The sequence below is a fragment of the Saccostrea cucullata genome, unplaced genomic scaffold (genome assembly GCF_032062105.1).
Source record: "Saccostrea cucullata isolate Sc308-1 unplaced genomic scaffold, CSIRO_AGI_Scuc_v1 ctg5449, whole genome shotgun sequence".
In the NCBI taxonomy this organism is placed as follows: Eukaryota; Metazoa; Mollusca; class Bivalvia; order Ostreida; family Ostreidae; genus Saccostrea; species Saccostrea cuccullata.
The window spans coordinates 35,838-53,755 of NW_026937767.1; the positions used below are offsets into that span (position 1 = coordinate 35,838).

The 17,918-nt window shown below is 34.2% G+C and overlaps 1 protein-coding gene across 1 annotated transcript; it reads right to left on the reverse strand.

Annotated features, from left to right (window-relative positions):
- Positions 1 to 2,514: 2,514 nt before the first annotated feature.
- Positions 2,515 to 13,057, reverse strand: LOC134248810 (fibrinogen alpha chain-like). The gene is made up of 5 exons (XM_062731194.1): positions 12,743 to 13,057; positions 11,097 to 11,190; positions 9,539 to 9,712; positions 2,774 to 2,904; positions 2,515 to 2,622 (listed from the first exon to the last, which is right to left on the reverse strand). Exons 1-5 carry the CDS (start codon positions 13,055 to 13,057, stop codon positions 2,515 to 2,517), a joined length of 822 nt encoding a protein of 273 aa, XP_062587178.1.
- Between the last annotated feature and the right edge of the window lie 4,861 nt (positions 13,058 to 17,918).

The following is a 17,918-nucleotide window of genomic DNA, read 5'->3' on the forward strand; positions in this document are numbered from 1 at the left end:
TCAAGAAAGCTATTTTTAGCATATGACACAGTCAAGGTCACAAGGTCATTTACCTTGGTGTCGTGTGAAAGGGCTTCATTAGTGGAGAATGCATGCCAAATATTAAGTCTCTATTTTTCTTCGTTCAAAAGTTATGGCGAAGGTTAAAGTTTGCCGTCAAAAAAGCTATATTTAGCGTATAGCCCAGTCAAGGTCACAAGGTCATTGACTGTGGTGTCTTTTAAAAGAGCTGAATAAGTGTTGTATGTATACCAAATATGAAATCTATCATTTATGGTTCAAAAATTATGGCAAAGGTTAAAGTTTGCAAAAATTCCTCTATTTTTAGCATACAGGTCACAGTTAAGTTCACAAGGTCATTGACCTTGATGTCATTTAAAAGAGCTTTATTAGTGGAGTAGGCATACCAAATGTAAAGTATCTAATATTCATGGTTCAAAAGTTATGGCGAAGGTTAAAGTTTGCAGACAAACAGACAAAAAGACAGACAGACAGACAGGACAAAAACAATATATGCCTCGGATCTTTCGATTCGGGCGCATAAAAATTAAACCAAAAATATTAAATTAGTGGACTAGGGTTTCTCGGTACAGATGTAGAGGCTATAATTTAAAGGACTATTTCATGGGAATAGTTCCGAGAGCTTTTATTAAGTCCCATCAAATCATCAGCTGTCAATGTAAGAAAATAAATAAATGAAGACATTTTTAACTTCTCTTACTCAGAGAGTGTATGAAAACCACTGAACGCCAAATACAGTAGAAAGAATTTTACTTCTTTGAATTAAAAAGGCACTCTTGCAGACCAGACGCCATTTTACTGCATGGGAAGTAATAACCTTCGTATCAGGTTGTAAGCCACAGTGACATGAAATTAAGAAGAAAATTTTGAATGTTTTATCACATGTCACCTAATGACGTCTGATCATCATTTGTGTTTCGCAGACGGATGTCCCGTTCGTAACTGTGGGAAACCAAAGCCCAAACCACGAGTCTAGAGACCAAGGACCGTTCAGGAAGGCACTGTAACAATTGTTGAACCACCAGCCTCCTTTGGCACGAGAGCTACAGCTTCCACCACTCCACCGATCGTTATCTCTGTCAAACGTCGAGAATTTCATTCCAGGCAGATTCGTGTAATATAAGTCTGTGTGCATCATACTGTCACCTGGAAAATTATATTAAGCTAACTTTACAATGTTTGTTTTACATCACTCTTCCAACTTCTTCTGAAAATATTTGGTCGATAGGTCGGTGAGAATGTTTTCCTCAGAAAATGTTTTTATTGAAATTTGCATAAAACAAATGCTTCCTGAAAGTTACCAAATATTTGAGTCGAGCCATTTTAAGCCAGTCGAACGTGAGAGGGTAACCAAACGGTTTTTTAAATGGCCTTACAAAGCTACTTTATAAAGACATTCATGTTTCTTTCATTTATAAGTTTAATATAGTATAATTCTACACATTTCTCTCTCTCTTTCTTGTTTATGAAGTAAGACTAATTTCTAAGTACCTAGGGTTCCGGAGGCATCCCCCGCCAGAAAAAGTTGATAGTTATCTGCTTCATTTGAAACCGAGAACTGGTGGTACAACTCGTATAGTTTGCTACCATTAACCAGAGTGATGGAAATGTACAGACTTGAGGTCTTTTCCTTTGTTAACTGGTGGATCACGTCATTTCCTGAGTAACATATATCAAAATTAAAAATGCGTAAACGGCATTATCAAGCTTCAGACAAATTTGTGAATTACTGATTGGATAAAAGCTAACCATATGACGGCCAGAAATTTTCCGTATTACGTCGCCGTCAAGGAGTAATATGAAATCGGGTACTCAATTCCGTTCGAAGCGTTGTTATTGTAAATAAAAATGGCGGCTAAGAAACGGTTTACGTAGGTACATGTCGTTTGATTACTTAAGTTTCTTGTTACGATATTTTACGTTGATTGTTATTGGACTAAAAGTTGATATTTTCATTATATGCACAAAGATTTTTAAAAATATTTAAGAAGGTCTTCAGCGGTATAAATTCGTAACCAAATCAGTTAGTGACCTAAAACGGAGTCAAAAAGGGTGTGAAATTGAAATCCGTATTAGGACTCGGCTTCGCCTCGCCCAATACGGATTTCCATTTCACCCTGTATGACTCCGTATTAGGTCACTAACTGACTGTGTAACTAATAATACCAGTAAATAATAAATGATGTATTGAGAAAGAGTTAAATTATACGTGTATTGGTCTAATGCTACCGGCGTTTTACTCCTAAAGCATACTTTGAAACTTCAAGTGTGAGACATTTAGGTTGTATTGATAATTAAGACTTTTTAAGTATTGTCAAACTATTGTTCAGAATTTTATTTTGACGTTATCTCTGGTCTCCCTTTAAGAATTGAATTACACGAGAAAATGAATATCGTTTCCAAAGTACTATACAATTTAAAAATCACCGGACCTTTGTTTTGCTCTCTCGACTGGAAGAAAAAGGACGAGTTTGGATATTTTTTTCAATTTATTTAATAATTACCGATCCAGAAATCTTGTCCCGCATCACCGAATCCCTTCTTGTATTCATCCCAGATTCTCTCAAAGCTCACGGATCCATTAACACGATTTTGGATTGCCTTTCAAAGAAATACATTTATCTATAATCATTCTTGTGCAAAACTTTTATATGTTTTTTGTGTGTCTATCACGGACTAAATAAGATCAAAATATAAATCTGTACTCTGATCTTATGCGTCACTTTTTAATAAATAGGTCTGGAATAAATACCGTCCAGCCTCCTCCCATTGTGTTCATGTCACAGTACACTCTGACAGGACGGGGGTCGGTACCAAAGGGGTAAATCTCGTATACACCGGAATCAGTATGGCCATTTTCACGAAGGCCCATACAGTCTTTAGCTAAAGCAGAAATGAATAATAGGAAAATGCATTTGATACAGGTTGTTTCTAAAATGGATTTTGTAAGTGTATATAGAATAAGATAACAGACACAAGTCATTATAAGTAGGGAATTATACATAATTATGTTATAGTTACTATGTAGTAAATATAACAAACAATACAAAATTACAGCTGAGCAAACACGGACCTCCAAAACATCTGAGTTGGGATAGGTGCCATAAAGGAATGAACATTCCCTGTCGACCGGGCACAAGCCGTATACTCCTTGTCATAAAAAAATCCGTCGTCAATTCAAGGTATAAATAATAGCCTAAGAATAATAGCCTAAGAATTAGTATAACCAGAAGTCTCTGTCGAGACTGTAGCTCTACTGGTTTATACTTAAACAAAGGAAGACGAAGTATCAGTTAGGACTTGAAAATTGAAAAAAACAATAAATAGAAACTAGAGGTACTGTGAGCGATGAGCTCACTAAATGATACCCCCCGCCTCCCATATGGTTATAACTGGTGAAAAAGTCCATGTTTTCCTGTGGCCGGGAAACCCAAAATATGTGTCCGATCAAAAAGTAAAATAGGAGGTGCACAATGGCAATATGTAATAAAGATTCTGTGAAAGTTGCATCAAATTTCATTCAGTGGTATAAGAGGAGTTGCGGATAAGAGATGGGTACCCCAAAGCGTAACAGACGGACGGACGGACAGACGGAAGGACGGACGGACGGACGGACGGACGGACGGACGGACAGACGTACAGACGGACGGAATTAACGATTACTATATACCCTCCCGCTTTTCAAGCGGGGGGTATAAAAATGATCCTTGGCACTCATAAACTATAAACCGATGCACAGAATTATGTATCTTAGTATAGTCTACTTGTGTTCCAAGTTATATTGAAATCACGCCAAAACTGTAGATTGAGTAGCATTTGGTAAGAATTTCACAGAAATTTCTATTTTTAGTAACCATGGCAACACCGTTCATCGAAAGCAAAAACCGATGCACAGAATTATATATCTTAGTGTAGTCTACATGTGTGCCAAGTTATACTGAAATCGGATTAAATCTATAGGAAGAGTAGCATTTTGAAAGAATTTCACAGAAATTTCTATTTTTAGCTCTACTGGTAGAGACCAGAAGAGCTTATGCGATAGTAAGGTGTTCGTCGTCCGTCCGTCTGTCTAGCTGTCCGTCTGTCTGTAAACATTTTTTTTTCAAAAAGCTACTCCTCCTACAGTTTTGGTCTGATTTTAATATAACTTGGCACACAAGTAGACTACACTAAGATACATAAAATAGTGCATCGGCTTTTGATTTCAATGAACGGTGTTGCCATGGTTACTAAAAATAAAATTTTCTTTGAAATTCCTTGAAAATGCTACTCCTCCTATAGTTTTAATCTGATTTCAATATGACTTGGCACACAAGTAGACTACACAAACATATCGGCTTTTGATTTCGATGAACGGTGTTGCCATGGTTACTAAAAATAGAATTTTCAGTGAAATTCATTTAAAATGCTACTCCTCCTACAGTTTTGGTCTGATTTCAATATAACTTGGCACACAAGTAGACCACACTAAGATACATAAAATTGTGCATCGGTTTTTGATTTCGATGAACAGTGTTGCCATTGTTACTAAAAATAGAATTTTCTGTGAAATTCCTTTAAAACGCTACTCCTTCTACAGTTTTGGTCTGATGGCAATGGCTTCTTTTCTCATCTTTAGTTATTAGTAGAAACCAGTAGAGCTACAGTCTAGACAGAGACTTCTGGTTAGTAACCACGCAAACACCGTTCATCGAAAGCAAAAACCGATGCACAGAATTATGTATCTTAGTGTAGTTTACTTGTGTGCCAAGTAATATTGAAATCAGACCAAACTCTAGGAGGAGTAGCATTTTGAAAGCATTTCACAGAAATTTCTATTTTGGGTAACCATTCCAACACCGTTCATCGAAAACAAAAACCGATGCACAGAATAATGTATCTTAGTGTAGTCTACTTGTGTGCCAAGTTATATTGAAATCGGACCAAAACTGTAGGAAGACTAGCTAGCGGGTATGTTAAGGCAGCACATGGACCAGAATTCGGCGAATTAAGACTTTTTTTATATTAATGTAACACTAATAAATCGGAAAAGTCAAGCATAAAACTTTTGTTATAATTATGCATTCTATAGACTTCCATGGGACTTATACTACATGAAGCACTTCACCACGACGTCACCACGTGACGTCTATAATTAGAAAATATGCCTTAATGAAAAAGTGAAAAGTTCAACACTACCCCGGGGATAATTAATTTCAATTTGTAATAATAATTATGTAAAAACATCTCTGTACCATGAAAAGTGCTGCTAGAATCCTACTGTCCTATCACAGAAATAATAATTCAACACTTTCTGACAAAACGTTCCCAAAATTTTTACATTTTGTTCATAGCATCGAAAACATGCATTTATTCCCGTAAACCATACGATTCTAGCAGCACTTTTCAAAAACAATAGAATAAGAACTTTAGATAGAAACAAAAATTAAGTTTCAAAGTGTGCCGCGTAGTGTTGAACTTTTGCATCTTATTTGTTACGAACGACAGAGGAAAGGCTGATCGGCAAGTAGGCCTAAACACCTTCCCTGCTTTAATTTTACGAAGAAATTTTTAAAGTATATTACCATACCTTATTCATAAGCTTTATTCCCACATGAATCACACATGATATTCATTCTAAATGCTTTTAAACTCCGATTTCTTGTGTTTGTTTACATAAATTCTCGTTACGTTTCAATTTCACTCTGCTACTGCATGATCAACAGTTATGACGTCACGGGTTTGGTATTTAACCCCTGTGATAACTACAGAGTCCCAGAAACGACAAAATTCTGTTTGTGTAATGCCTCTGCATATTTTGATTAATTTTTACGACCTCAAATCAATCTTAGATATCGATTATAAGAAATTGTTATCTCTAAACTTCACGTCATATAGCTTACTATGACGTCATATCATATAGGCAAGTAGAATATTTGGTTGTAACCTTAACCTACTTGCGAGCTTTTTGAAAAACTGTTTACACAGACAGATGGACGGACGGACGCATTACTTTCGCATAAGCTCTTCTGATCTCTGTCCAGAAGACCTTAAACACGCCAGTCAACATCTTACTCAATGAAAAATTATTTTCTTATATTTGAGTTTGTTGACTTTTGATCTTGAATACTGTTCTTTATCTCCATGTTTCATTGTATTTGCTGACAAGGTCATTGTATCGGCAATAGAACTTAACAAAATAATTAGCTGCAGAAATGTAGATCTCCGAAAAAATATATATTGATACACCGGAGGCTACAGTGCCACCCATTGAAAAAAACTGTATATTTATTGCGCACAAAAAAGTGCAGAGTTTGGAAACTGATTACGGAGATAAAAGTAAATAAAGACAAGCATGCCAGATATGGTGTGTAAATTAATTATCGTAAAGACATAGGTATAAACAGTTTACCCGTGCATTTCCTCTATTTGTGTTGATGAGCACGATTCTAAAGGAGGGGGTTACTCGGTGTAAATCGGAGTTAAATACCTTGTGTTATTATTATACTTTGGGTCAAAATTTATTACAGAAACAAGTGCCTGTTGTCCACACATTGTACACTTTTTGAAAAGTCACCCTTGCTTTAAAAAAAATGATTAAAACCAATGAGTAGATTTCAAACAATACATTCATTTTCAATGGATAAGAAATTGAAATTCACAATTCTTGAAGATTAGGGCCCTTGATCATCATAACTAGGAAGTTCATCTGCTTAATACCTAGGAGCAGAGAAGAAGATTTTCAGAGAGTTAATGTATTTTCACTATATAATAAATAGAACCCTGCCCTAAAACCAAAACCCCTGACCCTGGGGCCATAAAATTCACGATTTCAGCAGAGGCAACCTTGCTCATCAAAACTATGCAAATAGTTACTGTAGATTATTTAATACCCAGAAGCAGAGAAGAAGATTTTCAAAGAAATAATGCATTTTAACTATATTCTCGTTTTAGCCCGGCTTAGCATTAGAACCCCAGGGCCATGACCTTCACAATTTTGGTAAAGGACTCAATGCTTATTACAATCATAAAAACAGTATGACTTCTTGATGTCCAGGAGTAACGAAAAGGTTTTTAAAAATTGCATTAATTTTAGTTGTTTTGGTCTCACCCCTCAGGCCCCAGGGAGACAGGGATCATGACATTCAAAATTGTTGTTCCCCTTTACCCATAAATGCTTTATGCCAAATTTGGGTGAAATTGGTTCAGTGGTGGATGAGAAGAAGCTGAATATGTTCAAATGTTAACGCACAACGACGGACGAAAACGGATAGCAGTAGGTCACCTGAGTTAACTCAGGTGACCTTAAAAATGTTGATATCTAATCCTCCATCATATATGTATTAAGTGACTGGCCGATAGTATTGATATAATAATGCTTTTTTCTTGTATGATGGGCTTAAATTTCTTTTCAGAAAAATGTTGATATTTAATTCTTAAGCTCCGTCATATATGTATTCAGTGACGGGTCGATAATATTGATATAATATTGCTTCTTTTCTATATGATAGGCTCTAATTTCTTTTCAGAAAACGGTTGATATTTAATCCTTCATCATATATGTATGAGGTGACTGGCCGATAGGATTTGTATAATATTGCTTCTTTCGTGTATGATGGGCTTCAATTTCTTTTTAGAAAACCGTTCATAGTAAGTTAATTATTCATCATATATGTATGAAGTGACTGGCCGATAGTATTGATTGATTGTATCATAATGATAAAAAGTCCTGCAACATTTTATTGCTACGGTAAAAAAGGACGCTAAAACAGAGATGACCGTAAATAACTGGCAACCATTTATTCAATTGGGGAAATGCGACATTTCATTTATTGTCATTACATGTTCAACTCTCCCTCCATAAAGTCATAACTAATTGTTTAATATCATTACATATATATTATTTAATATCATTATAATGACAGAAAAATTGATAAAAAAAATTACAATTTAAATGTTTAAATGCAATTTGAATGACTTTGCTTACTTCAATTATATTTTACTGAAAATAATGATTTTTTTCTGCATTAAATATCTTTAAGAGAAATGTTAAATAATGTATTCAAAATGCAGGAAATCAGATATGCCTACTTATGAAAATATTCCGAGATAATACATTAACTTCAACACATTATCATGTCAACAACTTTTCAGCAATATTTCTTCTCGGTCAGTTTATTGGCGTCGGAAGCAAAATGAAATTAGTGGTAGCTTATTGAAAGAGAAAAAAATTCTAACCTTCCCAGAAAAACTAGTACTCTTCTACATATTCTTGTACAAACACAGGAATCTTATTTCTTGGGGGAGTAGCATCGAACGTCTTTCAGCACCATTTTTGTTAATACATTACCAAGTATCCTATTTTGACGTAAACTGCAATGTGCTTGTTGAAAGTTGGATGGGGATGAGGGGTTTAACCTAAGTCCCCAATATTCAATCTCTACATTTCATCTACCTTTGAAAAAAAAAGTGCCTCCATCCCCGGTTCCGATACCTATTCAATATATATTCAGATATAATGAGGATCCCAAGAGGAAGGGGGCCAGTATGTAGGATCAATGTTTTAATTTTAATGTTAATAAAGGGAGGAATCTCGAGAATAAAAACCCATGTCACGCCATTGTGGCATGGAAACATTCCCTGTTTGGGTAGATTCATATTTAAGGTCAGACGACACGTTTCTAAAAGAAATAGATAATTTTTCCTAGGATTGCGTTATTAAAGAATAGGTACTTATACGAGATTCCTCACAAAAATTATGGTACATCAGCAGGCATTTGGACAAGATACCACAGGATCATATTTTTTTTTATTACCATTATGGGTAATCTTCTTCATGGCCATATCACCATTTTTGATGTACCTGTATTTAAAAACATTTTGAAAAATGCTAAAATCAGAAGAGAGTGACAAATATGAATAATTGTTGATAAAATACGTTTGAGGAATGTGTCGTAAGACCTTAATATAATCAGATTATGATACCCGGGGATAAGGAAGGGTCTTACTTAGGACTCAAAGTTTTACACTGATACGAGCGTTGATCCAAAAGTTTGTAGAATTTCTTTACAAAATGTCATCGTGATTTGATGAAAGCAAACAACAGGTATAATCATAATATAGAGTCATAATGCAACAAGATTGGAAATTTTCACTACTTTTCAATGACCAATTAGGTCACACGAGCTTTCTGAAAATGGATAGTTGTGATACCCGCGGGAGACTTCGACGTTACGTCGTTAGATATGTCACGTCACAGAAGCATTTCACCCTTATGTCCTATTCGAATACGCAATTCTACAAAATGCTGCCCTTATCTCCATTTTTTTCTCAAGAAAAGCCTTGGTATCCTCTCAAACCAACTTAACTTCATTTTTCACTCATATTTCACACCTCGGGTGAGTGAGGTGGCCTTGGGCCTCTCGTTTATTATAATAGGTAACCATACATATATCATATTAGATAAGAATCTAAGAAATAGATCATTAAAAAACTAAATACTTTTTTAAACGACAATATAAACATTTTTTTTTCAAACCTTGACAAACCAAATCCGTTATCCAGGTCCCATTTTTATGGCACACGATCATTCCGGATCCTCGCTGTTTAAAGGATTCCAAGCATTTAATATGTATTCGTTTTCTTATTCCAATTCCGTCCCATTCATGTACATCCCACGTAGTATTAATTTTATTGACAGGGATCCCACAATCTGATAAAAAATTCTATTAAATTTACTCATCTTAACAGTTACATTAAAAAAAGCTAACAGACAGACGGACGGACATACCGATTACTAAATATCCTTCCACTTTTCAAGCGGGAATTACAAAAAGTAAGATCAATTGATTGGTCTTAAGAATATTTTAAAAAATATTTTGTCTCATATTTTATTTATCTTTTATTTATTCGGACAAGAACACTTGCCCATATGGTCCAGGTGTTTAAAAATGATTGCTTATTAAAACATTTATTTTGTTTGTTGGAACAGAGAAGATTTTCAAAAAATGCATTTTCAGTACAGACTGAACACAGCTCTACCTTTACACCAAAGAATTAATAAAAGTTATCTAAACTAGAGATTCTGCTATTGCATGCATAACATATGTCACCCCAAACCGTTCCCCTATTTCCATGGCAATTATTGATAATTTGAAATGTTTAAATGCGAATCGCACAACTTCAATAAATAATCATTAATATAACAAAGTTTCATGATGATTGTTCAAGGGAACAGAGAGAACACTCCCGGACAAAATAATATCAATGTGTCGCCCGCCCGTTTTAAAAAAAGACCTTAAATTCGTCACTTTTCGCACCTTTCCATGGTAGCGATTCTAAAGCTGGACATCACTGCAAAACTTCAACTACTTATCGTCTATTTGGGAAAGTTTCAGGAAGATTGTCCCAGCCATCTTCGAGAAACAATCATAATCAATAGAGCACCCCCAATGAGAAACAGAAGCCGCTCATCCTGGGACAGGAAGTTATTAGAAAGGAGCACCCTCATCCATCACAAATGCACTTTGTATGAAACATTCATTAGAATTGAGAAATAAAAGGTTCATATCGGTGTAACATTGAGGAAATTATATTTCCTTAATCTATTGTATGTATAAATCATTGTTCTCTTTTGTTTCTTTGTTTTTTTTAAAGATGGATTGTATTCCTCGACCCATATGGGTATATTATGCAATAAAGTTATTTATTCATCTGCTCAACACAGGGTATTAGACAAGATTTTTAAAGAGAATAAATGCATTTCCACTTCATTATAGCAGCAGTATTATACTTATATTAGCCTCTAACTATCACTCTACAGATCCCGTAAGGCAAAACAGGTACAATTTACGGAGCGATTTCTTGTGCACTTTTGGGGAGAATTTTTCAGCTTTCCCTCATTGTTCAATCTCTCTACAAGTGAATCACTCGCTTGATTAGAATTATTTGTTGGATTGCTGAAAATTCACTTCAAGCGAGTTTATCGCCTAGAGGGGCTGGGAGGTGTATAAATAAAATGCATTTTCGTTTTTCAATGACATCTCTTCTATTTTACTTTCAAAATTTAATATTTAACGATTTCTTGGAAATCTCACCTGACAAAACGCATTCATATTGTCCAAAAGGTTTGGGGATGCATTTTTCATAGTTTTTTTTACAGGGTGGTCCTGCACAAGATCCCGCGAGAACCTAAAACGTATATTTAAAAAAAGAGAAAATTCTTTTTCAACAGAAAAAAAAATTGAAACTGAAAATTATTGACATAAATGGATGTTATTAAGTTGTTCACCAGAGAAAAATAATGAAATTATGAACCTGAAAATTACTGATGTAAATTGAGATAATTCCTGTTCAACAGATGAATAGTAATGAAATTTTGCAAATGTAGGAGACGAACTTCCACGATAAAACAAGAACAAATGGTTTTGACAAAAGAAGAGAATACTGCGTTGACGTTGACCGTGATACTTTGCATCTTAATGACGTTAATGTCGTCAGCTTTTTTCATTGGGGCAATTAATTATAAATGAAAATTATGTGTATAAAGTATACGTTTGAACTGGTTTTCAGACAGAGCGAGTGTTTAGACCCAGAATTTTGGAGTTGATCCTTTCCTCGCAGGTTCGAATCAAACTGTAATTGGACGTGGAGATCTGTCCTTCGGATAAGTCCATATCAACCGAAGTATCCGTTTGCAGTAGGTGCTGACACAAAAAAGATCCATCACTGCTCGATGGCTCTTATTGCCGAGTAAAGGATACAATTTATAGCTCTCTACCGGCAAGTGTTGGCGTCTCCATATGAGTGAAACAATTGGTGGGACGTGAAACGACATACACTCAGTCTATCAATCTTCGACGAAATAAAACAAATGGTAAGGATAAGGGGGGAGAGCTCTTACGCATGTTCAAAGCTGCCAACATTCTGAAATGACAAATAGTTCGGGGGGGTGGGGGGGGGGTCCGGGAACCGCCTAAGCCCCAGGCCGCTGGCAATATTTTGTAAATGGACATGTAATAGGCGAAATTTGAGGCATGTTTCTTTTTCGTTTACTATAAAACATTGACATGAATATGATCGGCCTTCTAAAACCGAAACACCAACACAAGCAAGCATCAACACAAGCAAGCATTGTAATGATTATGAATATTTAACTAGAATAGTAGAATCTGTAAATGGCCAGCTATGAAAATTCTGGTATAATTTTGATCAAGAAAAACCAAAATCGGAAGAATATGGAGAGAAATCGTACGGCGTATTTTAGATGCTAATTTCGTAAGACTTACGCCAATATCGTAAGAGTTGGCAGCTCTGCATTTTCATTAACCGTGTAAAGTCACATATGTATATTAGCTATTGTCATACTTCACTAACATCCGCTCTTCATTGTGTACATTCTATTTACTTTCATATAAACATTTTGTATTTCTTGTAAAAAAAAATTCCAGTCATATAGGTACATGTATTTATTTGATGTTGATAATGTGTTCTCCAACAAATTACACAATGAAAGGACTTTGCCAATTTCAATGTCAAACTTATACGACTAATTTTAATTTCAAAATTTAATTAAATGATTATTATATAAATGTAGTGTAGACTATCGCATGAAAAATACAGTGTACACAGATTCTTGAAGAAGTAAATGTATCGTAAAGTGTGTATTGAAATTCAATTCCCTTCCTTATCTGCATTTCACCTCTCTCCTCTCTCTCTGAATAGACAATACAAAGATATTTACCTTATCCCAGTACTGTATGTCAGTGTATAACCAGCCCGAAGCCTCTCTGTAGAGCTTTTGATTATTTTCTTTTCTTCTAAAATTTATTTCACAGAAGTTGGCGCCTTTGTAATAATTGACCGATCTGCACCTTTTCGTTCTCAGACACTCTTCTACACAGTCCAGTATGCTATAGTTCACGTAAGATTCTATAAGTCTATACAGAAGTCTGTAGCCATATTGTATGGAAGAATATCCAGCTTTCAAATCTCCATGGCAACATAAAATAACATTAAGGATTATAAAAAGTGTTTTTAGATGCTGGGAGATTTTCATGATTCCTGCTTAATAAAATCAACGCTTTAAATGTCGTATATGTTGCTAATACATGTAGTCCTCTCGGTGGATATTTAAAAGCATTAGGCTTCTAAGTTTTCTTTTTGTCAAATACAGTGTTTAACGATTTTGCACATTTAACTTATACTTAGTATTTAATCAATATTAACCATATAACATATTCATAAATAATAAACAAATATATATTGATCACCTGAAGAGGAATAGTTTAAAATATTTACATCGTTCTCTCTTCGTTTGCTTTAAACTAGACTGCGTAAAATGTAACAAGGAAATATTTACAATAACATGAAATCTTAAACGAAATATAGAAACATAGCGAATATACAAAAAAATGCTCATTGAAGAGATTCATTTTATTTTAGATAGAAATAACAAACTCAGAAGAATGACAATTGAACTAAAAGGTTAATCATATTGTTGTTTTAAAAAACCATTTTCCCTGTGCAATTTTTTTTTTTTAAAAAGTTTTATTTACATTTAAATCTTTATGCTAATTTATGTACCTGTTATAAAGTAACTATTTAAAACTGTTTACATTTTATTCATGTAGACATTTTATTAAAAATACGGCCCTACTAATACGGTTAAGTAAAACATGTCTGAGCCATCAGACCATAGAATGGTAAAACAGAGAGTTGCACATTTCAAACTTTGTATTCAGAAGAAGAGGCTCAACGGTCACCTGAGTATAAAATAACACTGTTAACGATTCATAGATGTGGAGGGGGAGGGGGTATTAGATTTAACAAGATTTACACCCCTTCACACATAGATGCTATAGGCCAAAATTGAAATTGGTGCACTTGTTCCAGAGAGAATCTCAACATGTTTAACTGTTTCTGTAGGACGACTGACGAAATTAAAGTGCAAAAGATATTAAATTAAATGACCTCGTTTTTAATTAAGTCATGTGTGTATAGATAAAAAAAACCTTTATACTCTTAAATGAAGGATCGAAAGTCTTTAAATTATACCTAAGAATATTGAACATAGTCAGCTTTGAAAGAGCTCCGAAAAAAAGGAATAAAGTTCGTTAATGGGCACAAATATACTGAAATTAAGAAAAGAGAAAAATAAAGGGACATTCCCATTTTATCACTCATGCGAGTTCAAAATATTCTAACTAAACTCTATAGTTTATTTTTTGTTAGCTCTCCGATTCATTAGTTTTATCTAAAATGAATAACACACAAGGGAAACGTTTAGGATGGATGCTACAGTATTTCCTGCTTTGTGACGCTTTTGTCGCTCTTAATTATTACTTCGCAATATAATTAATATTTATGACGTTTAATATTGATTCTTCTAGCTACGTTATTTTTCATCTTTATCATATAATTTGTATCAGGCATTTAATAAGGAAGTGCATATTTTACATGCCCGCCAGGGAAAGAAAACAATCGGTTATTCTGTTTGAATCTTTTTTTCAAAAATGCCGCTGAATATGAATTATGCATTGATACAATATCGCTTAGTTGTTATTACAGAGAAAAGTTCAAAACAATCGATCGTCACTTTAATGACCCATTGTAACATTGATGTTCAGAGTGTAAATTTAATTCACAGAAAAAAATGTATAAAATATATATACACAATTTACTTTCTTGAAAAGTAAGAGGTGGTCAACTAATGATAAAATTTAAAAATTATCTCATAAAGAAAACACATTTTTTTTTTAAATAAAAACGTGTTTCGAAGGCACTTGAAAGTTCATTCTCTATAAAATAACTATAAGACACCGTGACGCACAAAGGAGGAAATTGACAAATGTATAATTTTTGCATGACCCTTGTCAATTTTGTTCAATTCCTAAACCAATTAGGTTTCAGAAAATAATAGGTCTCAATACTTACCATGGTCTAAAGTAACAAAGAATGAATGTAAGTAGACCAAACTTTTGATGCAATCTTTTTAAAAAGTTGTTAAAACATTTTTCTCACCTTTGCATGCTTAAGTTGAATGAAAGATATGGAGATAACGAACAGTATTCAATCTCAAAAGTCCATTAAACAATATACAAAATCAGAGCAGAGCAAACACAGACCTCCGAAACATCAGAGGTGGGATCAGGTGCCATGGAGGAGTGAGCATCCCCTGCCGACCGGTCACACCCGCCGTGTGCTCGTTGTCATGATCAGGAAATAACGGAAAAAATCCGTCGTCAATTCAGTGTATAAATAATGGACTAACAATTGGTATGAAAAACGTCAGTCAGCATTTGACTAGCTCAATGATAAATTGTATTTGCTGACAAGGTCATTGTATCGACCATAGAACTTACGAAATGATGACTTTAAACGAGACTGTTGATATTCCTGTTTCATCAACTTGCTTGTCAGTAATTTACCTCGTTTAAGAAATTGTTCATACGTAGAGCATGCTCTTGCGTATCGAATCAACTGAGATATATATACTCCGTATGTAGGTGATGAAGGTATATTGCTGCATAAGTAAGGTAAGTTGGCGATAGAAAAGTTAAAGTCATCACGTTTGAATGTTGTTCACAAGTTTGAGCTAAAAATAAAAGTGGCATTACCTTGCCATAAAACAAAACGGTAGATATCACCCTGTTTTTCCGGCACTTACCGTAGATCTGGAAATTTTTGCTGTAGATAAATTTTTAGCAAAGAAATGCAAACGATAGTATCACACCCTCGCGTTAAATGCGTGCGCTTATCGGTAAAGCCACTAGGGTGGACTAATGGTAAAAGAAGATGAAGCCGCTTTACGATTTACAGAAGTTTATTTCTCGTCGGGTCGGACAGTATCAAGGAAAAGCGCGTCCCGATTCCAACTCCCCGAATGTAAATAACAATTTGTATTTATAGATATATTGATAATTGACAAGTTTGAACGGTGGTATATTTAGGACACGCAATTATTTTTTTTAAATAGCAGAAAAAAACAAGAAATCTGTGAGCCAATGCTCACTAGCAATACCCCCGCTCTGATGTAAATAAGCACTATCATGTTAATATACTGTTTACACAAGTTTAATTACAGGCAGATGAAGTTGACATCAGATTCATATCAAAATTAAACCCACCATATGGCATGCCTCAACAAAGTCGGTAATAAATTTTCAAGCATCTGCTATGAATAGCTAATGAGAAAACTGCTACGAAGATTTGTCATGTATGAAACAGACAGACGCCCAGACAAACAGGAAGCTGACATCGGATTTAAACAAAAATGTATCTCAACATATGGCATGCCTCAGAAAAGAAAAGATATTTAAACTTCAAGCATCTACGATGAGTAGCTGCTGAGAAAACTGCGACGAAAATTGGTTATGAATGAAACGGACAGACGCCCAGACAAACAGGAAGTTGACTTCCGATTTGAGCAAAATTGTATCCCACCATGGCATGCCTCAGAAAAGATTGTTTAAAAATTTCAAGCATCTACGTTGAGTAGTTGCTGAGAAAACTGTGACGAAAATTTGTTTCGGACGGACACACAGACAGACACACAAGGGTAAAACAGTATACCCCCTCTCCTTCGTTTTCACAAGATAATTTTTCGTTTTCACAAGAAATTATCTCGTTTTCACAAGATAATATCTCGTTTTCACAAGATAATATTTTTCTGGTATTTAAAATAAAAATAATTGCGTGTCCTAAATATACCACCGTAAGTTTGAGTAACATATGACAAGAGTTAATTTGATTTACAAATGAAGTTGAAGATTATGATTTTTAATAAACAAAAATGAAGTCAGATAAAGCAAAGTCCATCTGGTCATATCACTCATGGCTAATTAAGACATGTTAAAGTGTATGACAGATTTAAGCAACTATGACAAACTCGTTAAATTAAGTAACAGATATAGAATTTTGAATAGAAAATGTCCAAAGTTATTGTCAAAATGCCAGATGGTATATTTTCATCTGTGACAATAGTATTGTTCTCCCGCCTACCTCCAAGTCAATTTTCAAAAGTTGACATATTCGAAGAATTTTTAATTTTTTGTTTATAGATAAATATATGGATTTTCATAAATCATTACTTATTCGGAAGAAAAAAGAGAGATAACTTTAAAATTTGGGTAAAACTTTGTTTTCCACTAAAGAAATAAACGGAAAACGAAAAATAATTTCAAAACATCTTACCCCCACCCTGTGTCACACAAATTCCTTTTTATAGGTAATATGGAATGTTATTTCACAAATTCATACCAAAGCTTTTTGTGTGACACGGGGAGGGGGCGTTTATTGACAAAAACGATATAAATGCTAATTTTCCACTAATTTCAAAGCGATTTACAACTGAAACATTATATTTTATTGACATACTCATGTTTTACTTACTTGCCTAAAACCAAAGGAATTTGCGTACCTATCAATTTTGCCGAAATTTTCGGTAAATAAAATAGATACGTAATACCTATTATAAATTACACGTGTTATTATTATACGTATTACGTTTTTTTTTTTTTATTTAATTAAAATTTCGGTATAATTGATAGGTACACGAACACCTGTGTTATTATTATACATGTACGTATTACGTATTTTTTTATTTATTGAAGATTTCGGTATAATTGATAGGTACGCGAACTCCTGTGCTAAAACATAAGAAAAAATATAAGGAACATTTAAATATACCCAAGACTATTTCAAAATATGGTGATGCTTGAAAACTCCTATTTCACTCGAAAATTTCGTCTTCCCCCTTTTTTCAAGAGCTGGAATTATGGATAATATACTGTTTAGCGTTGGTATTGAGACAATTCATCAATTACAATTGAACTATTCTTTGTATTAAACAACGATTTTATGGCCAAATTGCTATTTATATTAAATTAAATGGTCCCAACATGTAGGCGGGAATCGGG